Source organism: Mytilus trossulus, chromosome 10 (assembly GCF_036588685.1).
Source record: "Mytilus trossulus isolate FHL-02 chromosome 10, PNRI_Mtr1.1.1.hap1, whole genome shotgun sequence".
Classification (NCBI taxonomy): domain Eukaryota; kingdom Metazoa; phylum Mollusca; class Bivalvia; order Mytilida; family Mytilidae; genus Mytilus; species Mytilus trossulus.
In genome coordinates this window covers 25,240,291-25,267,720 of record NC_086382.1, presented here as the reverse complement: position 1 = coordinate 25,267,720, position 27,430 = coordinate 25,240,291, and the positions used below count along the sequence as shown (strand labels likewise).

At 32.5% G+C, this 27,430-nt stretch overlaps 3 protein-coding genes across 3 annotated transcripts in view; all 3 read left to right on the top strand.

Annotated features, from left to right (window-relative positions):
* Positions 1 to 27,430, top strand: part of LOC134687092 (uncharacterized) — a 72,664-nt gene that overhangs the window by 14,864 nt on the left and 30,370 nt on the right. The window lies entirely within an intron of this gene.
* On the top strand, positions 3,763 to 5,034 carry LOC134687787 (uncharacterized). The gene has a single exon (XM_063548244.1). It carries the CDS (start codon positions 3,763 to 3,765, stop codon positions 5,032 to 5,034), a length of 1,272 nt encoding a protein of 423 aa, XP_063404314.1.
* LOC134686116 (charged multivesicular body protein 2a-like) lies at positions 14,166 to 25,778 on the top strand. Its single transcript, XM_063545791.1, has 5 exons — positions 14,166 to 14,341; positions 15,449 to 15,628; positions 21,153 to 21,265; positions 23,665 to 23,699; positions 25,329 to 25,778. Exons 1-5 carry the CDS (start codon positions 14,168 to 14,170, stop codon positions 25,424 to 25,426), a joined length of 600 nt encoding a protein of 199 aa, XP_063401861.1. The 5' UTR covers positions 14,166 to 14,167; the 3' UTR covers positions 25,427 to 25,778.

Sequence of the window (27,430 nt, the reverse complement as noted above, 5' to 3'; positions counted from 1 at the left end):
ATTGATGTTCAGTAGTTGACGATTTTAAAAGGGTTCTTAAGTGTTTCTCTTTCTGTTTTTCATATATACTAGAACGTTGGTTTTCCCATTTGAATGGTTTTACATTAGTAATAGCTTGCTGTTCGTTTTGTGTCAATGCTCCGTGTTGAAGACTTTTACAAATTATGACTTGGATTGAGATTTGTCTCCTTGACATTCATAACACATTTATCCAAATAATACAAAAAAAACCTTCTATTTGAATTCTATCAGTATTAGTCCGGCGGCTACAAGCATATTTCAGACGAATTGTGCACACCCTGTTACAAGCATGAAATTTGGCATAGACCTTCCTCAACTATTCCTCTTTTATTTCAAATAGGGAGGCATTTGAAAAAAATGTGACACTTCCGGTAAAATTCCAAATGGCGGAGAGCTGATTTCCAACATTTACAAAGACTGTGGTATTGTTTCTCACATTCATAAATTCTGCAAAAACATATATTTTCTTGCCTTGTTAACCTAATCTGTTTCTTTTTTTCGATCTTCCAACAAAACCACGTATCGTTTCAATGACATTAAACATCAAATCCATATGGTGATGTTGGTTGGTCAATCATCATTCTAAATGCTAAAGTCACATCTTCAAACTCCTTTAATGTCACCAACGCAGTTCCTTTTCCAGCAAACGTGTTATCTTTTAATGCCTAGTGCATTTGAAAGGTCATTGTTTGATATATATCTTATACTTTCCCCCTTCCAAATGCAAACCAAAGTTTGTCTGCCCCTATGTCACGGAATAGCGTAACAGAAATGACATCAGTATCGACTGTTTGAGTCATAACTCAGTTAAGTCTATGTTTCACTGCATCAGACACATCTATCTTGATTCTAGTGTCAGTCTCTTCGTGTAAACATGGTGCTAAACTTGAAACATCATCAAGTGGTGGATAACACTGAACATCCTGAGCATTTGTTGCTTCAACTACCTTGTACTCAAAATTGTATTGAGCAAGCTACTGTGAATGAAAACTTAAAAGTTCTTTTTAATCCTGGGTTCGTCTGTGTATTCCCTTTTCCCTAATTGTTGCCCTTGCTTCTTTTAGCAGCTTTCAAACTACCAGTATTTTCTATGTTCACATCCAACACTACATCCACTGTTGTTACAGTTTCAAGGTGTTTCTTAACGAGTATGATGATTGGATATTATGTCCTTACCTTAATAAAATACCTTGAGACTGTAACAAGAGTGGATGAAGTCTTTGATGAGTATGGTAGTTGTAGCAACAAATGCTCAGGATATTCTATCTTTTTCACCATGTGATGTATTTTAAATGTAGCACCATGTTAACATAAAGAGACTGGCACTTAAATCATGGTGCATGTGTCTGATGCAGTGAAACACGCACTTAAACGAGTCATGATTAACAGTCACTGATGATGCTGTCAATACTATTTCGCTATTCCGTGACATAGGGGCAGACGAACTATGGATTGTATTTGGGGAGGCAAAAATTAATCTCTATCAATGGCCTTTCAAATGCACAAGGCAATGAGTGATCACACACGTTTATTTCTGACCCATACCTTATGACGGATTGTGATACTGTTCTCTCTTTGCTTGAAAAGGGAAAAAAATGACTGCGTCGGAGACATTGATGGTATTTGAAGATGTGACTTTAACATAAAGAATGATGATTGATCAGCCTAAATCACCGGGGTTGTACTGTACAAACTCATCAGTTCTAACATGATTAACGAAGCAAGAAAGTCAATTTTTGCACAAAAAGAAAACTCATTTTAAGTGAGGCTATTCCCACGACTTGTTCTAGTCTTTTCAAGCTTCATGTTGACTCTTATGCTACCTAGTCTTGTCACTCATGGATTGCGAAGGGACAAATAGGGTCCCTTTTAAAAAAACTCTTTCTGAGACCTCATCATTTTTTCAGAAGCTTGTACATTATGGATTTAAGAAAGGATGCCGTGATTATTTTTAATGTGCAAAATCGGGTCTCCCGTGCGCTGCCTTGTGTGCATGTGGTGGTGACTGCGAATAAGCATGTATTATTGGCCAAATAGTAATAATTTTAAATAATTTTTAGTATTATAGTGATTTTTGTTTGTTTAAATCAATCTATCCAAAACTCTACATCAAAGAAATAGATTGAGGACTCATCTTTGAAATTTACGTCATATTTTTACTGGAAGTGTAAACTTTATATCTAAACATTTACAACATGCTAGAATAAGTTGTTTTGGGGGTAACTTAAAGCCAAAAGTTTAATGACCAACACAAAATAAAATCATTTTCTTTACATTTTGAAAAAATTTGAAAATTTGAATAAAAAATTGATATTTCTCTGTCCGCCATTTTGGATACTTTCGGAAGTAAGGGTTTTTAAGACATATGTTTCATATATTGTCTCCGTCAGAAGCACCAAAGAAAGGTTCATACAAATTGTTATTATAGTAGCAATACGTTAAAACACATTTCAATTACCCACCCTAAAAAATAAGCTTATTTAAGTACGATTTTAAGCGGAAGTGGGGTTTCTGAAGTCATCTAATCTATTTAATTTATCAAAAAGTAGTAAAACACAAGGTCTGTACCAAATATTATGATAGTAGCATGATAACAGGACATTTCTACACGCTAGCCTTCGATATTGGGCTGAATTAAGTATGACGTCCGCCATTTTGGATTTTACCGGAAGTGAGACATTTTTTTCAAATGCCTCCCTATCTGAAATAAAAGAGTAATAGTTAAGGAAGGTCTATGCCAAATTTCATGCTTGTAACAGGATGTGCACAATTTTTCTCAAAGCCGCCGGACTATATCAATAAAGTATGCGAGATATTCTAATTGCAATACAGTTGTTGCAAAATACCAAATAGAAACATTTGATTAAAAAACATATCCAATATTTTGTACCAGCTTCAATGACTTGATACTTACTCCAAAATTAAGTAAAGCGTTTTGCAAATAATGATCTATATAACACTATACTGTATAGGTATATGAAAACCTATACTTCTCCCTTTTGCCTAAAATACCTGTGTTCAGGGGGAAATACGTGCGGGATGTTTAATACAAAACCACACTCGATCGAAACGGGTAGTCTAATACAATGAGAGCATATCATGGGCAGTTTAAAGAATCATATCACCAATTATTGGATGGTCTGAAGGTGACCTGTTGCGAAGCTATTTTAACGCCGTTTTAGATAAACATTAAGTTTTAGGCTTGACAATCCTATCCATCTACTTTACAGAAAGTACATTTTTCCTGTACTATTAAATTGTGCTTGTCCTGCACAAGCAAATGATAGAAATACATGTGTATTTCCTGCTCGATTGGAAGTTGTCATTCGTCAAACTGTTAGTTACACGCGAATTTCTCGTTATCTGATCATTATAACATTTGAATATAATAAAATATTCATTTGAGTACATGTAATCTATTGTAGGATTATGGCCACCAATTGGAGTATCTGTGGTGTTTGTGATAATCTACATGTTACCAAGCATTCAGTAGAATGGTGTTCCGAATGTGACAAAGGTCTTTGTGAAGAATGTAGGAATCATCACGCTCTTTCCAAGGGATCAAAAAGCCATGAAACTATCTCAATCGCCGAATATAAAAATATACCGCCCCAAATCGCCCAGAACTGCGAACTTCATAATGAGAAATACGAGTTGTTCTGTAAAAAACATGATTGTCCATGCTGTAAGGAATGTTCAAAATCTCACAACGATTGTAAAGCTTTAACAGACATAAATGACATGATTAAAAACGTTAAAACTTCAAACGCCTTTTATGAAATTGAGCAAAATCTGTTGGAAGTCGTAAAGAATATTAAACGTCTGAGTTCTAACCGGAAAGAAAATTTAATATCTCTAGAAAACAAGAAAAGAGAAATCGAAGCAGAAATAAAACAAACCAGGATTAATGTTAATCATCACCTTGATAAGCTTCAGGATGACATGATTGAAGAATTGATAAGGGTTGAACAAAACGAAAAACACAAAATAAAACAATTGTTTACTACTCTGAAGAAGGAAGGAAAAGAGATCACTGAAGTATTAGAAAACTTCGCCAGTATTAAACAACATGCGACCGAACTTCAATTTTTTGTAACCATGAAAGATACCGAAAAAAATATTGCAGGTACAGAACAATTTATCCAATCAATTATCACAAGTAACTCCACAAATCAAGTCAATATTTCATTCAAGATTAACAAGCCTTTACAGCAAATATCTGCCAACGTAAAGAACTTTGGAGACATAATTGTCAGTTCTTATCCATGTGATTTTTCAATTCAGAAACGGAAGGACAGACAAGCCCAGATGATGCTAGTTCTTCCAAACAAAAATATCGAAAATCTGACGCCGACATTACAGAAACGTATCAACACAAAGTTGTCAAATATACCAAAAAATGGTAGGATGGTGTTGTCCTGTTATAGGAGAGATAAAATAATATCACACAAGTCTGACGGATCGAAAGATTTCGAAATACAGACACTGGGTCCAACGTTTGATGTGGTATTTATCGGTGATGATTCTATTGCTGTTACATCTGGCAGTTCAAATCAGATTTATATAATTGACATAAGGAGGCGCATACTGAAGGAGTCGATAAAAGTAAATTCAAACAATGGTGGAGTAGTATGCAAATATGGACATTTGATATATTGTGTCCAGGAGAAAGGTCTGCAGATGATCAGTTTGAACGATAGAATCATTACGAAAATTTCCAATACCAAACTCCCAATATTTGCGTACGTTACAGCATTCGGCGACAAACTGTTCTACACAGATTATACAAAAAACAATGTAATCTGCTGTGATTACCATGGTAACACAATTTGGACGTTCTGTGATAGAAGTGTTCTGATGTCTCCATTAGGTATCTCTGTAGACAATGATGGTAACGTGTATGTAGCAGGACATTCAACTAACAATGTGGTCATTATCTCTCCTGATGGACATTGCTACAGACAACTCTTATCAAGTGATGATGGACTAAAAGACATACGTGCTCCATTATGACACGTCTACCAATGAATTGTTAGTTGCAAATCGATTGAATGACTTGTTTGTGTTTGATGTTGCATGATAAGAAATAAAGCTTGACTTTTCCAGCATTCCTCTCATCTCATTTAGGTTGACCTTTTTTAAACATTTAATTGATCTGGTGATGTTAAATAATTAGAAATGAAGGATTACTATTACAGAATTCGACAAACTTTTTTATGTTTACTATTTTTCAACATTTTTTGGGGGATTACTAAACTGATTTTAAATGAATGATTTTAATTTTGCAACTAGACATATACTGCATGTCACTATGAATATAAGGATATGTGGTATGATTAACAATGGGACAACTATCTTCCAAAGTTCAAATGAAGTGGTTGTGAGTAATCATAGGATATCGTACGACAATCAATGTTCAAAGAAAAACATCTATACCGGATAGTCGGCTATAAAAGGTTCCAACACGAAAATAGTTTATTTAAAAAAACTAGAGGCACTATTCATAACAAATTAAATTACAAAAATCAAATAAGACAGACATGAACTACAAGCTTCTGATTAAGGAAAAGCACATACAGAATTTTGTAGGGTTAAACATGTCTAAGAGCACTAACCCTAACAGCGTTGTTACAGTCAATGTAAGAACAAACTATAAAATCAATTAAAAAGGGCTAAACTCATTGAATCAATACAAAGACGAAAAACATGGACCGGGCTTAGCAGGGTATTTAGACATTCTTATAAGCAAAAAGACGTTATTACACATGCAGTTATTTCTTGAGTACATTGTTTAACTATAATATGTGCTATGAAGGCATAAGATGCCGGATAAACATCAATGAGTTAAAATCCCAACACAAAAACCACCAAAAAACAGTTTAATATGAATAAAAGAAGATTGCGGTTCTACGTAAACAATCCATCATCAAAATTAACGTAACGACATTTCACCATGAACAATATAAGGTGTCAGGTATACATTTATAGGACAGAAACCAAGCGACACCTTGAACCAAAAGACAGGTCAAAGTAGTTAAAGGAAGATGTCGGATATCCGTATATGAGACAGCAACACATCGATGAAATAAATGAAAAAAACATTTCAATACGAATAAAACAAGATGTGTGGTATACGTATCTGTGACAGCATCCCTTCGTAAAGTTTACCCCAATATAGTCCAATATGAATACAATATGTGTCAGTTATACGTTTTGAGGAGGCTACCGACATACAATATAACTATAAACATGATAAAGACAGTTCAAATTGAACTAAATAAGATATCGGATATAGGTAAATGAGAGAGATATATACCCATCGACAAAATTAACAAATTTGTACCTAAAGTATGTATCTCTGACCATTACAAGCCTATTCTTTAATTATGCTTGGGACACACATTTAACCTTCGTCAATTTTGAGATTAACAACATTCAATTACCTTAATTACAAATCATTATCAGATATAAAGCCGCACCAATTCAATTTATTGCTTTACGAAGTTTTTCACTCCTGAAATCGGGCTTTGGACGAGCGATCGATTTAACATTTGAATAAAAAAAACCCTACAATTTGCCATTTTGAGGCGAAGATTGAAAAGAAAAGGCGAGAGATTGTAGCTTTATTTGTCATAGATTCTTGCAATATAAATCAAAACAAGATGATATGAAACGTGATTTACCACTTCTACTTAGACATTTCTTTAAATAATCATATGTCGTAGGTCTAAAATATGTTTTCCCTTGTTAATCAAGACATCATACGCCCACTTTTTTTGCAGCATATCAATGACTTTTTATATTACTGTTACTTTGTGAGGACATCATATTTTGAACTTAATCATTATTCCAACTGCTTAACATGATCTCCAAAGAATTGTCAATGATGTCTTTCCTCCTTTACCAGACATGAATTATAAGTAGCAACACTACGAGTGTCTTAAAAGAAGGAACAGCGTAGTTCACAGCTAGTTTCGTGGGGTCTGTGCTTTTCGTTGATGTGTGTTCTTTTGTTTTGTTGTGTTAAATTGGTTGGTTGTATGTGTCTCTTACCTTTATGTGGTCTCTTTTTGTTCTTTGTCTTGTTGCCACTTTTAAATGAATAAGATGTGGTATGAGTGCCACTGAAACAACTCTTCATCTCCGACCCTATGTATTTCTAGTTAACAATTATAGGTCAAAGTACCGTAATCCAAACCATGCTGACCTTGAGGGAGGAAGTCGGATGGGTTGTAAATACATGTGTATTAAGCACCAAATTGTTCGATATTTTTCAACAAATTGGAGATATATACAAGACACCACAACTTTAAAAACAACATTACCTGTAGGGTTTGATAGACATTTCAACATGTGATATTATTGAAAAAAAGTTTTATGAGCACTCAAAAGAAAGAGAGAGAGCTTAATATTAAACCTAGGTATATTCATATTACAGGAGTCATACAAAACAAAAGTACATTTGATTTTATATATTTGTACTAGGTTGAAATGTTAAAAAAAACTGTTGGCAGTTACAAAAGGGATGTAATGTCATTTTCTGTTTTCGAAATTCTGTCTGATAAAAGCATCTTTTAATGATAAATTTAAGCGTGAAGTAAATGAAACCATTAACACAAATATCCCAGTGGTCGTTGTAAGATACATGGATATGTTTCAAAAACGAAAGGCTTTCTGTACACTCATGGCATAAAATACGCACATTTATCATATAAATCTAAATTGTGGTCAATAAGCATGTTAATTGACGAAAGAAAAGTACTTATATTTGTACTGCCTCAAAGTTTAAAAATAAAGTTCATGTACAGCAAAACATATATTATGTAAGTAATCTTAGAGTTCATACGTTACAATCGGTACAACTCGGTCATTCTCGACACACGTATTGTTGGCGTAGTGAGAATGGTCGAGAAGTTACAATTATAACGTTAATCAAATCATTGTCTTTTTTCAGGCCTCAAAATGTCGAAAGTTAGTTTTATACATTTTCCACTTCCGTCTTTTTTTTTTCCTGTGATCATGAACTTCATTCAATTTATAACTTTTGTTCGTTTATGCAAACACCACAGTTACTTTTAGAAGTAGACATTAGGATCCATCAACATGGGAACAAGATGTTATTGACATCATTGTATAAGCTTTAATTTTTACAAATGAAACATATGACACGGGTTATGTTCTTCTCATATATGTTATGATGGTATGATACTAAACCCCTAACGGGATGGATTGTGCCTGAAATTCATATCATGAAATCATAATCTTTCAATCAATTTAATTTAACTGGCATGTCAGTTAACTGCTTGTAGTCTGCTGTTATTTATGTATAATTGTCATTTTGTGTATTTTCTTTGGTTACATCTTCTGACATCAGACTCGGACTTCTCTTGAAATGAATTTTAAATGTACGTATTGTTATGCGTTTACTTTTCTACATTGGCTAGAGGTATAGGGGGAGGGTTGAGATCTCATAAACATGTTTAACCCCGCCGCATTTTTGCGCCTGTCCCAAGTCTGCTGTTGCGTTTTCTATGGTCGGGTTGTTGTCTCTTTGATACATTCCCCATTTCCATTCTCAATTTTATAATATAAAAATGAAGATGTGGTATGATTGTCAATGAGACAACTATCTACAAAAGACCAAAATGACACAGACATTAACAACTATAAGATCATCGCACGGCCTTTAACAACTATATTTGACTCAATGTACTTTTATATGAAATAAATTCAGATTCAGGCCACAGCAATTCAAAATTAAAAAAATTAAAAAGAATTAAAATGAATACAAGGCGTTGTATGATTGTCCATACAGAGGTGTGTAATGATTGTTAACACACACATGTTGTTTGATTGTCAATAACTATACGTGGAATGATCTTCTAAAAGGGTATGTGATGTGATCATCAATAATTAAAAACGTGTACATGGTATGATTGTCAATAAAGGGCTGTTGTAAGATTGTCAATTCGAAAATGTGGTATGATTATCAATAAAGGGCTATGGTAAGATTGTGAATAAGGAGCTGGGTATGATTGTCAACAAACATGACAAAGGAGGTGTCGTATGATCGTCTATGTGGAGATGTGGTAAGATTGTCAATAAGGAAATGTGGTATGATTGTCAATAAACAGACGTAGTAAAAAAAGAGCTGTGCGTGGTATTATCGTCAATGTGGAGATGTGGTAAGATTGTCAAAAAGGAAATGTAATATGATTGTCAATAGTACGTAGTAAAAAAATAAATGTTCGTGGTATGATCGTCAATGTGGAGATGTGGTAAGATTGTCAATAAGGAAATGCAGTATGATTGTCAATAAACAGACGTAGTAAAACAAAAGATGTGCGTGGTATGATTGTTCATAAAGAGTTTTTGCATTATCGTAAAAAAAGAGATGTTCATGGTTTGATTTTCAATAAAGAGACGTTCTAGGATTATCAATTAAGAAATATTTAATGATTGTTAATAAGGCGATATAATCTTATTGTCAAAAAGGAGATCTGGACTTGAAAAGAAAGTTATATGATGAAAATACTAAACTCCGAGGAAAATTCAAATGGACAGTCCCAAATCAAATGGCAAAATCCAACGCATAAACACATCAAACGAAAATATACAATTATCATATTCCTGACTTATAACAGGCTTTTTTATATGTTGAAAATTGTGGATTAAACCTGGTTGTATAGCTAACTTAACCTCTTACTTACATGACAGTCGCATTAAATTCCCTTATAGTGACAACGATTCGTGAACAAAACAGTATATATGGTGTAAATGTCAAAACTAGGGATGCATCAGTCAACATAGTGTTATAATCTTTATCACTGAAAACAAACAAATATTGAAAAAAGAAGCACACGAAGTCATATAGACAAAACACATTAGTAGAAATGAAAGACAAGAATACGAAAATTTCCATTATAGATCAAAGTTCTGTCGTCAACACAGAGCCTTACTTATCACCGAATGTTAAGCTATAAAGGACCCTAACATATGACTAGCATCTGATTACAATAAATTTGCTGAGGTTAAAGCAGATACAAAGAACATTTTGTGACATCAAGCAATTATAGCATGATTACCAGGAGTATGCAATTCGCCACAAATTCCGGTTTCGAGGTTAACAAATTTCCTTCGCCTTACTGCTCTGGGAACTTGTCTACCTCTTAATCTATATTTATTACATTAACTCCTAATATTAACTTCTTTAAAATTCTCTGAAAATAGGAAATCGTTAAATTTGTCAAATATAGATCTATGAGTGTATACGGAAACTGAGAGACTTCGTAATCAGAAATTACTAATTAAACAAATAATAATACCACGGACGGAAAACATATCAATCTATCAGTTCAGTAATTTCGTGTCTGCCTTTCCATTATGTGACTCAAGAAAATAAATCCAAATAATGAGTAACAATAGTATCGAAAGGAGAAAATCGAGTGCATCTTTTTATGTTAGGGCGTGTTTGAGTTGAATATTTTGTCTTGATATCGTACAAACCAAGCATATTTCATACATCGTCTCGCTTCATATTCTATTATCAATATATATCAAAGCTACAGGTTACTTTATAACATAAAAAAATCACAATACTTAAAGATGCAATATATGGGTCAAGTGAAATGCCTATCTAATGAATCACAAAACAGATTAGTTGGGTTCAAAAAGCCATTTTATTAATGAAAGTACTTGACGACAGTCTTTCAAGTTGGATGATGAAAATGCATATCTTCGAGAAAAAAAATATTTTTATAGTCTACAACCATTAAAAAAATCTAGTCTACCCTTCCACAAAATATTTAATAAGAATTTTTTTAAATGTTAATGAATTTTTGAAAATTCCACCTGACAACCGATCAGACAATAGTTTTAAGTTGAATCAATGCATAAAAGATCATTGACTGATGCTCATTAGATAGTTGATATATTTGTCTTTCAAAATACAACTGACATATGAGGATCGCAATGGTGCAATGTGGATAAATTTATCGGTTTCAAAGAGCAAAATTGGTAGCGCTTCATCCCTACAATGGCTTCCATTTCTACTATTGTGAAAATGAACTGGCGGAGATAGGGAGATAATTTTGACGAAGTAGAATCCTGACTGAGCAGGAGTACCCAGAGTGACAATCCTAGTCAATTGAAATTTTAGTCGAGTGCACCTGCCTTGTGCGGTATTCTGATGACTGGCTGGTGATACAATATTTCGACTACTTAGACCACTCGGACTATGAAGTCCCCAAGCATGACGTAGTTGTCTCAATAATACATTATGTTCATTTGTAACAGATATATTCCATAACTGATAACCAACTTTAGCACCAGGAACCCTTTGTTCAATAGATTACTTTTTAGCAACAACACTAATTTTCCATTCTCCCTGTAAAGATCATGTATAAAATCTGCATGATATGATTGTTTATTGAAAAAAAAAACATGAAGTCATCAATGAGATTTTTCTACTGAATCCGATATGTTTACAAAGAATGATTTATCATCCCTAAAAGAAGATATGTGTTTCTACGTTTGCCATTCTTTCATGTATTTATATTTGAACAAAGTAGAACAAATTCTTTTAGTCTTTAAGTTTAAATTCACCTGCAATGCTTCAGGAAAATCACTGTGAATCCCAAATTGAAAACAAAATCAAATTATTAATGTATTTTAAAGTATTAACGTCATATAATTTCCAGTTGATATGAGGTTCACTAGCAATCATACCAAATCTCTAAATTTTAATACAGAAAAATTAAATCGTTTGAGACATAAGGGGATACACTTATGTTCGCCGAAAACGGAAATTAATGATAGCCAACATTTTTATATTAGATATAAGATTTAATAAAAAAAAAACTTTCACATAAAATAAAACTATACCACTATCAACCGGACGTTCCACTTGTAATTTCCTTGAAAAAGATCAAAGTTTTTTTTATTGTAAGTGAATTGTGTACAGTTATATTGATATGTCTTCACAGTTTTATCGCAATTAAACGTATCCTTGAATGTGCATTATTGGAAGAAGGATCAACATAATTTATTATTAAGGTAATATTACATTATTTCTTATCGCCTGCAACAATATATATCCCACAAGGAAAGGGAGTCGATGGAATATCTGTCAATCAAATACGAACGACACATGTGTTCAAGCTGAATTTTTACATTGGGAAAAAGGGGAAAAAATTTCATGTTTTTATTTGTACCTCTGATGGTACCTTTGATGGTATTTTATATTGTATATATTTAAGAATTTTTAAGCCCTCAGTGGATAATTGATTTGAAACAAAATTAATAAAATAATATGTACTACAATGAGTGTTTCCATTCTTCTTTAGGTTTTCGTGCCTGTTGATCCATCTGTGTATGTTTTTGAACAGACGAAAAGCAGAATTTAGTTTAAAAAGCAAATACACAAAGTTTACAAAACAGTTATGTACTACGAAAAATCTCACAATAAACGGTAATACGTCATGTAAACAATGTATCTGCCTTGAACTTTAGCTGAATACCGCAAACATACATGTACGTACAGTTAATGCTTGATTTTGTATATCATGTGCAATCTTAGGTCATAAGTGGGTTCACCTATAGAAAATTCCCACGTCATGTCATAAAACAAACCAATATTTTGAAAAAATGTGAAAAACTAGTTTGAAGTCTGATTTTGATGAAACTTTTAATGTTAAACTAATAACTGTGTGCAGTTTTTTTTTGTTATCATGAATCAGTTTTTAGAACATGTCAATAATGAAAAATCATTATAAGTATATAAATATTGAATTTTAATGTCTATTTTCCCCATGTAGTCACATATTTTTTGTCGTTTAGAAATTTATATATGTCCTTTAATTATTATTATTAAAAATTCATATTTGTACTTTAGCTATTAATCCCCTAAGAAATATGAATCATAAATATATTTAAAAAAAAAGCAAGAAACTTGTATTTATTATAAATAAACTCATCATAGATACCATGAATTTCCTGGCAGTACATGGTGTCACAAAAAGACAGTAACATGTAGTCAGTCGAAACAATATCAATTCAATAAAAGTTTATTTGTTGGTAATCAACAAGTTGTTTGTAAAACTATTTAGTCCATTTTCACACCAAAATCCATGTATAGTGACATGTTTACATTTAGTTTAATGTAATGTACACTGGTTTCGCATTAAATGTACTCGCATGTATATACCTTGTTTAATTACCTGTACATAAGATTTGTTCACACTTGTGAACTATATATCATTTAAATGTTAATTACGTAGAACCGAGAGGATATTTTTTTCGGACAAATTTTCTAGTTCTAGCAATTGGACTATTTTTGGTTGTTGTTCAAAATCAACCCTTGATCTCCTACCCTAGAGGCAAACACTATTTTGATCAATGGTAAAATTTCAGAAAAAAATGTCTTCCTGTCATTAAATAAAAATAGATTACACTTAACCAACACAAGGCCTACATTGACTATCGACTGCATGAAGACAAATCATGATTTATAAAATTGAGAATGGAAATGGGGAATGTGTCAAAGAGACAACAACCCGACCAAATAAAAAAACCAACAGCAGAAGGTCACCAACAGGTCTTCAATGCAGCGAGAAATTCCCGCACCCGGAGGCGTCCTTCAGCTGGCCCTTCAACAAATATATACTAGTTCAGTGATAATGAAACTATATGTAAACATTGAGTTAAATCAATGGGAACGTAATTGTGTTTAGTTTAGGTGTAAGTTATACTAACACAACACCGAGTTTAGATCAATGTGAACACGCCCTTAGGCAACTCGGCCACCGATAGATGAGAATTAGTTTGCCTCTCTTTTCGTAGGTGTGACAACTAAATATTCAAATGAAACATGTCTAACAAAATACAGATTGGTCCTGTCTTTCATTTTACCATTTCCATTTATTTTTATTGCCCCTTAAAACAATATTTGACAAACCTTTGCTGAAGTGGTTGTCTTACAATGCCAATTGGTCAAGTGTTGTAGAAATCCCAGCCAAGACTTTGTGATATCTTCATTCAATTGAAATATGAGGGACTCTATTATGAACGACTACTCTCATTTCATAGGCTTACAATAAATCTGTTTTCTTTTTAATTTACTATGACTTTTCTTTTCCAGTGTTTTAAGATGTCGATGAAATGGTCATTTAAAAAGAAAAAGACGTCAGAGGAAAGGCTTTCAATTTACAAAAAAAATCTAAACGAAGCTGTGAGAGCTCTGGATAAGGAAATTTCAAGAAAAGAACACCAAGAGAAGAGAGTTATTGCTGATATTTTCAGAACTGCAAAGAAAGGACACATGGTTTGTCGAAATCATTGATATTATTTCATTTAATAATTACATGGTCCATTGGTTTACTAAGTATAATTTCAAATTGATGACAGGATGCGAATTTTTTGAAAATTTCCCATTTATGAAAATAGTGCTTGCCTCCAGGGTAGGAGATGGGTTGAAATTGAACACCAACCAAAACATTGACATTGGCATGCATTTCTGTCATCACAATTGACATATTGCCAACTTCGTGTAAACAGGAGACAATATTTGTATATACTTACTGAAGAAAAAACTAGTGGCCAGATAATCTCAAAATGTAAGAAGAAAAAGTACTACCAACCCATTTGACAAAATTTGTATGTAATAGTTAAACCAATCAAAATTGTTCTTGTATGTACTTTTCCAACTAATATACCATACAACTAATTATAGTTCACATTGATTAAGAAATAATTCATGGGGGCTTGAATATATCGTGATTTTACCACGGGTTGGCCCTTTATGACAAATATTTTACCCTGAGCGTTAGCGAGGGGTAAAATATCGGCATAAAGGGACAACCCGTGGTAAAATCTTGATATATTCAAGCCCCCATGAATTATTTCGATTCTAATAGGACAAAAACGGCAATTCTTTTGGATCAAAGCGCTCTAGGTGGAGGCTAATATTTGCCGTTCTCATAAATAAACGCACTATTAAATTGACGTAAAACAACGGTGCAAACTAAATTAGTGACATGTTTAAACTATTTAAAATAACGTTTTTAGATAGTTTGGGATGAATTTAAATCATAATTTACTTATATGTCTAAAATGTATAACAAAAATGGCTTATACCACATTTTAGCATCGTTTGTTTACGTTTCTTTGTAATGATGATTTTGGGATTCACAAGCGTGAATTTCCCCGTAAAATGCTTATATTCTTACGTCATCGTTCTATGACGTCGGATTCCTCATTCATTAAAAAACATATGACGTGGGGTACAATGGGAACAGCCCATGAAATATATTCATATTTTACCACGGGTGTGTACTCAAAGCGTTTGAAGGACGTCATGTTAGAATTAAGAATAAACCGCATTTTGTTTTATGAAATAAATGTCTATATGTTTTTTCTTTCTTTCTTTAAGGATGCTGTAAAGATTGTTGTGAAAGATTTAGTTCTAACAAGACGTTATGTAAGGAAAACTATTGTGATGAAGGCTAAACTCAAGTCTGTGTCCCTTCATATAGAATCATTACTATCAAATGATGCTATGGTCATTGCAATGAGGGGGCTAGGTATAACCATGCAAAGTATGGACACACAGGTAAGCCGACGTGTGTCCAATACCCAATGTTTTGATTTCCGATATTGTCAACATTACAATGTCTACTATATCGTGTCATTATTATGTTTACAGTGGCTCGTAGCTATACCCTGTGTTTTCATTGTATCGTATGCATACCTTATGATTACATTGCAGACGTTGCGATATTGACAACATCGAGTCAATATCGTGTTAACATCATGTACATTGTATAACAAGTCTAAACCTTTGTGTGTATATCGTTCACGTCGTAGACATCGTAGACATCGCGATATTGACAATAGCGAGTCAACCTCGTGTTAATAGTGTATACTAAGTATTTACCATTGTGTTTACATCGTAGACATTGCGTTGATAATGACGAGTCAACGTTGAGTTCAAATTGCATGCTTAGTCTATTCCTTTTTAATTACATAGATAGTAAACATCGTGTTTTATTTGTTTACTGAGTCTATACCTTTCTATTTACACCTTTAACATCGTAGACATAGAGATGTTCACAATACCAAGTTTACATCGTTCACATCGTCAACATTGCGAAATTCCAATTACAGATGGGTGCGATCCTAATCTTGACAAAAGTTAACTTGGAGCAGACTTTTTGATTGCTTTCTAAGTTAACTTGAGAATTTGAAAGCAGACAAGCACGTTAACTTCGTGGTTGTTGGACAAGACCTACGGTCTGCTTTTTTAGGACTGCTGCAGACCTTTCGTCAGGTCTGCTCCAGACCATACCTTTGGGCAAGTCTGCTTCTGACCAGTCCTGAGTTTTACTTTATGCGTTTATACGGTTGTATGAATCTTTTATTGTTTTTCAACTTGTTGGCATTGGATTTACTATTCTATTTTCCGCAGAATATTCTTACAAAAATTGTACAGTGTCCGGATATATACTGGCACCCTAATTTATGCGAACAACAAAATGATGTTATTGTATTGCAGTTTTGCTGTCCATTGAATTATACATTGAATTCTGACATAAAAAATATGGGTGATTAACTTTGCGGGTATATAAATTTACAAATTAAAGTGCACATATGGTCAGTTTTGGTTGATGCGGTCAAATACTTTTGTTGTACAAGTCAGCATGAGGTATCAAAACTACTGAAATTTTGTTACGTATAAATATTTTGAATAAAATGATGACATAATGGCACCCTAAATTTATGCGAACACAATTTGTTGTTATTGTATTGCAATATTGCTTTCCATTGTATTATATATTGAATCCTGACATGAACAATATTGCTGATATACTATGCGGTTATAAAGATTTACAAATTAGAGTGCACATATGGTCAGTTTTGGTTGATGCGGTCAAATACTTTTGTTGTACAAGTCAACATGAGGTATCAAAACTACTGAAATTTTGTTACGTATAAATATTTTGAATAAAATGATGACGATAATGGCACCCTAAATTTATGCGAACAAAAATTTGTTTTATTGTATTGCAATATTGCTGTCAATTGTATTATACATTGAATCCTGACATAAAAAATATGGCTGATTTACTAAGACGATATTTTTTTTTATAAAGATTTACAAATTAAAGTGCACATATGGTCAGTTTTGGTCGATGCGGTCAAAAAAATTGTATATGTCTGCATGAGGTATCTAAACTACTGAAATTTTGTAACGTATCAATATTTTGAATAAAAGGAGGACATGCTGGCACCTTAAATTTATGCAAACAAAAATTTGTAGTTATGTGTTTAAATGATGCTTTTGTTTTGTATAATAAATTCTATACTGAAATTAAAATATTGCTAATAGTGGCTACATAGATCAAGGATGTATAACTAACATATAATATACGTCCTTTCATATATATATGTTGTGTACAAGTTATCATTTTGTACAAGTTATCATTTTGTACAAATTATAATTTGAGGTATTTGTTTTTTTATTCAGAAACTTTGCAAACGTTTTATGAATGTGCATAACACTTAACAGAAATCTGTTGAGACAATCTTATTACTTTAAAAACAAAATAAAATTAGTTGGTGCAGTATTATAAAATCATCAAACCCAATGGCATTGAACCATCTATCATTTCACAAACAAAAGTGAAGCGGAACAAGTCATGTAAATCCAATTTTTTGATGTACCAATTACAAATATAAATTATCACTTGCTTAAGGTTTCACTAAAGTCAAAATATAGGACACTTCATAAACATCTTAACTTTGCCTGTATTTTTCAACCTATAATGAATAAAGTCATAAACTATGAGAACATATGTTCATTTAAACATACTTTATATATACACATTGTGTAAATTGTAAATAAACTTGAAATTGTTATGTTGTGGCCAAACTGGTTCTTGGGGTGAACACTAAATTTTCAAAAAAATCTACAGGCCTGCAAGACGACTTAATTTGCTTAAAATTGGTATGGACGAATTCTGTTACATGTAATGCAGGGCAAGCGGATGCTGATTTGTCACATACATATGTTTTAATGGCATATTTGTCCAATTTCTGTATTGTACCTTCGATATTCGTTCACTTAGATACATAAAATTAACTGAAACTCGAAAATCAATACATTTTATAAATAATCAACATGCGCTTGCTCTGCATTCCATGTAATAGTATTCGTTCATACCAATTTTAAGCAAATTAAGTCGTCTTGCAGGCCTCCAGATTTTTTTGAAAATTTATTGTTTACCCCAAGAACCAGTTTGGCCACAACATAACAATTTCAAGTTTATTTACAATTTATACAGTGTGTATATGTAAAGTATGTTTAAATGAACATATGCTCTCATAGTTTATGACTTTATTCCTTATAGGTGGAAAAATACAGGCAAAGTTTAGATGTTTATGAAGTGTCCTATATTTTGACTTTAGTGGAACCTTAAAGAAAGATTTGATTGTTTTCATGGACTTTTAGAAATAAGTGGCAACAAATCTTTTAAGATCCTTTTCACGATCATCAAAACGCTGTTCAAGATCTTTCAAGATACAAAATATGAAATTTTACAAATATAAATAATAATCGTTTGCAAAGTTTCTGAATAAAAAAACATATACTTCAAAATAACGATAAGATTAATCAAGCAGTACTATTGAATGATATTCATTTTAAAGAAAAAGACGTTTATGTATTAAAAATTTGAAAAGAAATCCTATTTGTATACTTTTATTATCTCTCAAAAAATTCGAAGATCAACCTGCCTTTTGAAGTTGTGTATAAACGGTGTATTATGTTAATAAGGTTTAGTGTGTGGTCAGTTAATTACAATTCTATAGTGTGAATCATTGCATTTTTCACCAAAATTCGTATTTAAAACTGTTGTACAAGTTATAAGTGAATTTTGGTCAAATGTTTTACAAATTGTAATTTGTACAGGCACGTTTTGTACAAATTATAATTTGTACAAAGTCAAAATACAAATTATAATTTGTACAATATTTTTGTAATGAATATTCAGTGCCCGTTATTATTGTAACCAAGATCGTTTTTTTATTTACAGATTGTCAGATTACACATAAATTTGTGTCACAAGCAAGGTTTTATGCTACTTTTACTGTTATTTTCGATGTTTATACTACGAAACAAAACTATTAAATTTTTTTTTTTTTTTAAATCGATGTAGAGCGGTCCTGGCAACAAGTTAACTTAGTGTTGAGCAGACCAGTCTAAGTTAACTTGGAAACAGGTATGGTATCGTCAGATTTGTCAAAGCAAAAGTTAACTTATGTTAACTTTGTAGCAGGACTGGTTTCGACGTTAACTTCTGTTTACTTATGACAGAACTGGTTCGAAGTTAACCTATATCAATAGAGGACCTGTTTCATAATTAAATTTTTGGCAGATATAAATACAAGTCTGCTTTTCAAGTTAACTTGATTTTGGTCCTATGACTGGTCAGAGCAGTCCTAAATCCGGTCACAGGTTATCTCTGACCAGTCCAAATGACTGGTCATCAAATTAACTTGCTGTACAGGGTAGGACTACACTCATCTGTAATTGCGAAATATATATATGTCACAAGACATACGTTACATTGAAAATACGATTTGTTAATGATTAAGGTTTCTGACATGTTTAACGGGGATCGACTTATAAGGAATCAGCAACAATCCCTTGACTAAATATTGATTCAATGGTTTAATCAATAATAATTTATTTATGATGTTGTACATGTACTTTTGAATTTAATTGTGTTCATTAGCTTTTGAACTGTAAAAGTTGTTTGCATAAGAAAGTAAAAAAATATCTTTTTATGCAGATGGGCGTTATGTTTTCTGGTCTATGTGTTCGTTAGTCCGTCCGATCGTCCGTTCGTCCGATCGTCCGTTCGTCCGATCGTCTGTCCATTCGTTCGTCCGTCTGTCCCTCTTCAGGTTAAAATTTTTGGTCGAGGTAGGTTTTGATGAAATTAAAGTCCTATTTACTTTAAACCAACTTTACAGGTTCCCTATGATAGAATCTTCTAATGTAAATGCCAAATTATGATTTGTATTAAATTTTTACGGTCAATTGAACATAGAAAATGATAAAGCGGATTGGTCATCCGTGTAGTAGGACACATTCTTGTTATGGTTATGTTTTGATTTGAAAGACAATCTATTGAATTTGCAACCCTTGTTTCCATGTGTACAAGCTTAAGTAACCATGAAATTTTAAGTTTACATAATAATCTATAGAAACACCAAATTCGAATTCAATGGTGCTTGGAAACACCCAAGATATATTTTTATGATTCAGTTTTTTTTTACTACAATGAACATGATGAAATGTAGGATTAATTTCATACAACTGTCGAATTCAAGGGAACATTTTTGTTCGACCCTTCTTCGTGCAACCGGATGTGACGTACCATAATTGGTTGAATAAAACCTTCACAAATATTACATAATGTCTACCTTATACTATTTTGGACTTTAAAGGACACAATGAAAAAAGGAATTGATTATAACTATGATTTCTGTTTACATTTTTATTGTATTAAAGATCAGTTGCAACACGCTGCCTAATCCAGATTTGCAGTTACACATCGTTAACTTTTATTAAGTCCTGTAAGTCGTGAATCAATTGAAAGCTACATGTTCGAGGTGTTAGAAGAGTTCTTTTGGTGGGCTTTCGAAGTAGAATTAATGACTGGTCAAAGATGTGGGTGACACTGCCATTCATCGAATCGATTATCAACGATCACAAAATTTACAACCTGTGGGTATTGAATGATCATACCCTACAAACTGCAAAATGTTAATGACTCATTTTTGGGAAACTTTGTAGAAGAAAGGTTAAAGATGCCAAACGGACATTCAAACTCATAAGTTGAAAATGAACTGACAACGACATGGCAAAAAAAAAAGACTAACAAACAAAGGTTCACAAAACATAACACAGAAAACAAAAGACTGAGCAACAAGACTCTACCAACAACTGGTGGTACAAATGAGTAAATACAATATACTTGTATTTGCAAATAAATTATCAACCAATGGAAATTGCTGTAAGAGAGTTTAATTGCAACTAAAGCAATATAAAATGTGTATCAATTTTGTAGTTAATGCTTACACATCTGAAAAAGATAATAATAGTGTTTGAGCAACAATTTAAGATGAAAGAAAAAGAAGAAGAAAGTATTAATGAAGATGACGAAGATGAAATGAATGTAAGGTATGTTGACATCAAAAGTATTTTTTATTTTACACTACGAATTTATAAAAAAGATTAAATAAAATAAACTTGAGAATGGAAATAGGGAATGTGGCAGAGGACATAACTCGACTTAGGAGCAGTTGACGGCCGCCAATGGTTTGTTTTTGTTTTTATAGAATATCAAATGCTCAGAAAATTACGACTTGCTTTGAAGACTCGACATTTACAATCAGAACACAGAACTACATAAAGATACTTTCAATATGTTCGAAAAAAATCCCCAAAACAACATTAGAAACCATTTGACAGAACGTTGCATATAATACTTATTGGGATTGTTTGTCATCACATTCTGTTAAATATACTATACCATCATTTTGATTTGATTATAATTTTTTGTTCGTAATTTGACAATTACTACTTGTAACCATTTTACAGAAAGCTCTTATACTTTGTAAGATTGTTTGCCCTCATGTGTAGTTGACAATGATATGCACCATTTTGATTGAACTATTTTTACAGTGATTATGGGACACTGTTTTTTTGGAGAATTAAAACCTTGTGAACACAACTTCTTTTATTTGCATAAGATTTAGTCACCTTTTTTTTAGTGTTGAAAAAGTTCATTGTCTGTATACCCCACAGCAAATTAAAAAGTCAAACTTCCATTAAAATATAGTATATACTCTTTGCAGATTCCATTGTACATCCATATCAAAATTAACTAATTGAAAAATGATATAAAAAAGGAGATATAAAAATTTCACTACACTTTCTAACATTGAAACAGTACGAAAATGGTCCGACCAGCTGAAATATGGCTTGATCCCAGTTCCAAAAATGCATTGTTAATGTTTGTGTCATTTTGTTCTCTTGTGGACAGTTGTCTCATCATTGGCAATCATGCCACATCTTCTTTCTTATATTGATTCGGAGATTCATGCGACAATGACACCTTGTGATTGCAACTCCTCTAAAACAGCAAGTTATCATGCTTGTTGAAAAAGTTATTATGATTGGACCATTTTTACCGGAGTTTTGAGACTTTGTTCAATCTCGGAAGTATTTACAGAATGAATACAACTACACTTATACCAATTGACAGAAATCTCACATACTTGATAAGGTTGTTTGCCACTATATGTTATTGGCCATATTGTACTTCCGTTTTGATAGTTATAGGACTTCGTTAATTTTTTATACTATAATACCACAATGTTACATTGCGAGCACAGCTCTTGATGATAGACTTTCGGACTTTGGATCGACTTTTTTTTATTGGAGTTCTAGAGAATAATTTTGTTTACTATCATTCTATATTGACACCTTCCAAAAGCAACTCCTCTAAGACCCTGTCGTCATGATTTCACAATTTTATGATAGAAAATTGGACTTTTGACTACTTATTTTTGTATTGTAGTGTATCACAATTCAGTTACACCATTTCTCCGCATGTTCTGTCTTTTTGGAGAATAGAAACCATACGAAAGCTCGAAACACACTTTTACAAGTACTGTTATTTTCCTTCCGTTTGAAGTTTTTGACCTTTTGTTTTGCCAACTATTAAGGAACTTTCTCCGTTTTGAATTTTCATTGGAGTTCGGTATTTTTGTATTTTTTTCAACCTTTTATACGCCCGTTTATAGGTCGTATTTTGGCACACCGTTGTCCCTCCGTCCGTGTCGGACATTGTCAACATGTCGAACAATTACTCAAAAACGCTGTAACAAATAAGCATGAAACGTTGGTGAATTGTTTATATATATTGACGTGAGCTTCATTAAGTTCTTAATACTTTTTGAGTTTCTGAATTATGGGGTTCTATTCATTGAAATAGAGGGATTTTCCAGTGATCAACCAATAAAATAAAAAATGCTTTTACCAATTTGCCAAAAGAATTGGTGAATTGTTTATATCATTTGATGTGAGCTTCAATTTGATTTTTATAAGTTTAAGATTTTTATACGTTTCCGAGTTTTCATTTACGAAAAGGGAGTGATTTTCCAGTATTCAGACAATATCTTAAAAGTGCTTTGTGCTGTGTTCATGAAACTTTGGTGACTGGTTCATATCTAATAAGACAACATCCCTCTAGTTTTGTCCATAAATTTCTGAAATGAAATTGAGAAGGTATTGAACTTTATTCCCTAGAAAGGCGATGAATGTTTCAGGCGCTCATGGCGCAGCTGTTTATTTTTATAATGTAATCTAGTATGTTCCTGTTGTATAACTCTATACTGCACACACAACTATATTCCTCAATTACACAGTAATGGGGAACATTCAGGATAGATATCTTGTTTAGATCTGTATATAAATCTTTGAGATACATCTTTTTTTCAAAAAGATCTAAGGCTGGTAGACTACACTACTAAATACTATTGTTCTAAACTATCAATGTCTTAACTTTCTTTCAGTGATGCCATAGTTTCTCAAGTTTTAGTTGAATTAGGTAAGTTATTTTAACAAAAATAGGTTATACAACTGACACAATTATTATAAGGTAAGTTCTATTGCAACGTTCCGGGTTTGTTTGTCAGGCTATACATTCTTAGTTAATTTTGTGTGCCTCCGGTGAAGGAACTTATTCACAACAGATACAGTAGTTCATTAAACACATGAATAAAGTTATCTTCATCATGATCATATAAACGAAGATACATTTTTATTCATAACTGCTATATTATAATTTCTATTGAACTTGGTGCAAGGAAATCTAGTCGGTCCAAGAAATTTAGTCGGTGCAAGGAAATCTACTTGATGCACACTGAGCAAATAATTTCAAATACTACTTCGTGCATGTTAAATGAATTTACCCTCATAATTTTATAAGGATCATAAAAGACTAATATTTAAATATTTAAAAGCTTTCAATTAAAGAAAAATACTTTTCACCAAGTTATTCCACTTGGTGCAGCACCGAGTTAATCTGTTTGACACATCGATTAAATAGAATCATTAGATAGGTTTAAGTACATGTAAACCACTCCTCGCATAAAGATACCATACGAGACGTACTCAGGGACGTCTGCATGGGGAAGAGGGAAACAGAGGCCACAAATTATACACGATGAAAAATACACGTTTAAGTTTATTAAATAAGGCCAAGGGCCAGAGCGTCACAATATAAATGAATTTGACAAAAAGAAATTTTGCGGGCGAAAAGTTTGAGTGGTTTTGATATTATTCAAGTAAACATATGTCTGTTGCCATGGAATACATTTAAATAGTCTGAACCTCTGAACGTCATCAATGACCTAACAAATAGCCAATTTAAATGTCCAAATATCATTGATATTTCCGATATGACTACCTCCTATTATAATGATACTGGTCAATGCACACATCAGCATTATTCTTAATGCCAAAATTAACTAAAAATTTGTCTTCTACTATCCAGAACATTGATGTAATTTGCCGCAAAGGTGGCCTATTGGCAACTTACATACTATTCTGCTCTAACTGGCGCATCTGGCTGTCCTTAAGGTACAGACAAGTTTTAGCGTTTACCTCAAGGTCTCACTTTGACTTTGTGATATAGAACAGCAGTGTCAGTTTCCATTTTACTGTCGGATTCTATTTAAGTGCATTTTTAGACAATTTTAAAAGCTTAGATTTAGAGATGTTTTAATGAAACAGTAAGAACGTCTTTACAAGGAAATACATCCACTAATAGTACACATAGGGTATTTGGTTGGAAATGACTACATGTCTCTATGGCAGCAACTGTGTTCTTTAAACAAAATCACCTTGTGTTAATAGTATGTGTTTTACTTTAAGGGACTTTTATAGACTAGTAAGACTGGTTTCTTTGACATAATGTATCTACCTAATAAAAATAATAAAACCATTTGGACAGGATATATCCATATTTGGTGGAACTCGACACATTTTACTGGACCATATTTCTATCTCAATAAATGACAAGTTTTCTTTATTTTAAGCAGAAAATAGGAACATACATTGTAATATATGGATTGTTCAAGTTGAAGATAAAATGAAAATAGAAATTCAGATTTAATGACATTTTGAAATAATTAACACATTGTTTATCATTAAAAATGCTATCTTTTTTTTACAGGTGTACCATCAACAGGGGGAACATTAGTCGCTGGAGAAACAAAGCACCACAAGCAAAGGCTACCGGCGGGCGACCTAACGATGCAAAACCTAATCTAGAAGCATGATAAAAAAAACTCACGAAGACAGTAAAACTTGGATAATAAATAGGCTGTGGTGTATGCAGTATATTATGTTTATTTGGTTTTGTGGTAGTTAGTCATTAGTAATAGACATTATTATAGTTTCCTTTCTTTTTCTTTTTAGACTCCTGTAATCATGAATGATGGTTTGGATTTAAGTTGATATATTAATCATGTATCTACTTGAGAACTCTTTTTAATAATTATTAACTACACTACAGTGTACATGAACAAGACATTTGTGTAGAACGAGACAGCTGTTCGTTTGAAAAAGGGAACACTTTTTCATTCATTATTCTTTCACATGCCCATTGTGTATTCTTAGCATGTATGGAAGAAGCTTTTCAAATGCATATAATATGTACTTGTCAGTTATATATGCAGATTGTATACAGTATACTTCCAGTCATTTCAAATATCTCCGCATAATTTGAAATAGCACTACTTCCCAAAAAATTATGAAATTACATTTTTGATACATGTAGAATAATAGGTAGTTTCGTTTTTGATACTTACTATATCATGTGGAATATCTAGACGAGCCCGTTAGGGAGAGATAAGATATTTTACATGATATAGTCAGTATCAAAAACGAAACTACCTGTTATTCTGATTATCGGTAATTATGACCTCACACAATGTATTGCCTAATATTTTCAATGATACAGCCAGTACGTTGATACTCTAAAATATTAGGGCAATAAGATCAAAGGGAAAATATACGAATTACCGATAAATGATATTATTAAATCTATTTAGATACCTCCATTGTAAAACATATAGCACCATGGTGATAGGAAGCCCAGAGGAAAACACTGCCATAAATCAAAACAGTGAAAAATTAGTATGGTAACCTGAATGTTCCTATGTTATTGAATTACATCTTTTCCTTCATATTTTGTGAATATGGTATGAAAAAGTAAAATCACAAAAATACTGAACTTAGAGAAAAATCAATTCGGAAAGTCCATAATCACATGGCAAAATCAAATACAAAAACGCATCAAAACGCATCCCTTTCACATTTAATACATGTCCAAAGCCATAACATTGATTGAATTTAAATAAAATACATTCTGTAATTACTGCAAACCTAGTTGTTGTACTTTTACTGTTTAATTAACATTTTGATGTTAATCGTATTGTTTATATATGACGTTAGTCTGCATTATTCTACAGAATGAAAACTTATCTTGTTCCTGTTATTTCTAACATGAGAAATAATGGGATAATAAATTTGATACATTCACCAATTTTGGTACTTGTCCATCTTCGGATCTCAAATGTTTGGCTTTGAACGTTCCAAATGAAGGTAAATCAAGAAAAGTATACCAAAATAAAACCTAGATCGTTTTTAAGGCTGTTTCTCTGCTGTAAACGGTTCTATGATCTTCTATTATATATGGTTACTGATAGATTGCCGCAAGTCATGTTCCAGGTGGCCTTTTGTCTTCCTTGTAGTTATTTAGGTTTATGCAATCTCTTAAACTTTGTTTACTGGGTACTTTATGTAAGTTCTATCAGTTAATTTATAAATACTCTTGGTGTTGATTCACTCTTTGTTTATATTTTCGTCATTTATAAAAAAAAAAAAAAAAAAAGGTGTGCGTAGACACTGGCTGAAAAATATTTATAGTAGGATCAAGTATTAGCAATCTTATCGTCATTTATCCTGATGGACAAATGGTATGTACGTAGACACTGACTGGAATATATATGTAATTATATATAGTACTACCAATCTAGTCGTCATCAATGCTATTGGACAAGGGGTATCTGTGAAGACACTGTCTGATCAAATATTTGTAGTGGGATCGAGTACTAGCAATCTAGTCGTCATCTATCCTTTTGGACAAGGGGTATCTGTATAGATGCTGGCTGAACAAATATTTGTAGTTGGATCGAGTATTAGCAATCTAGTCGTCATTCATTCTAATGGACAAGGGGTATATGTGTAGACACTGACTGAAATAGATATGTA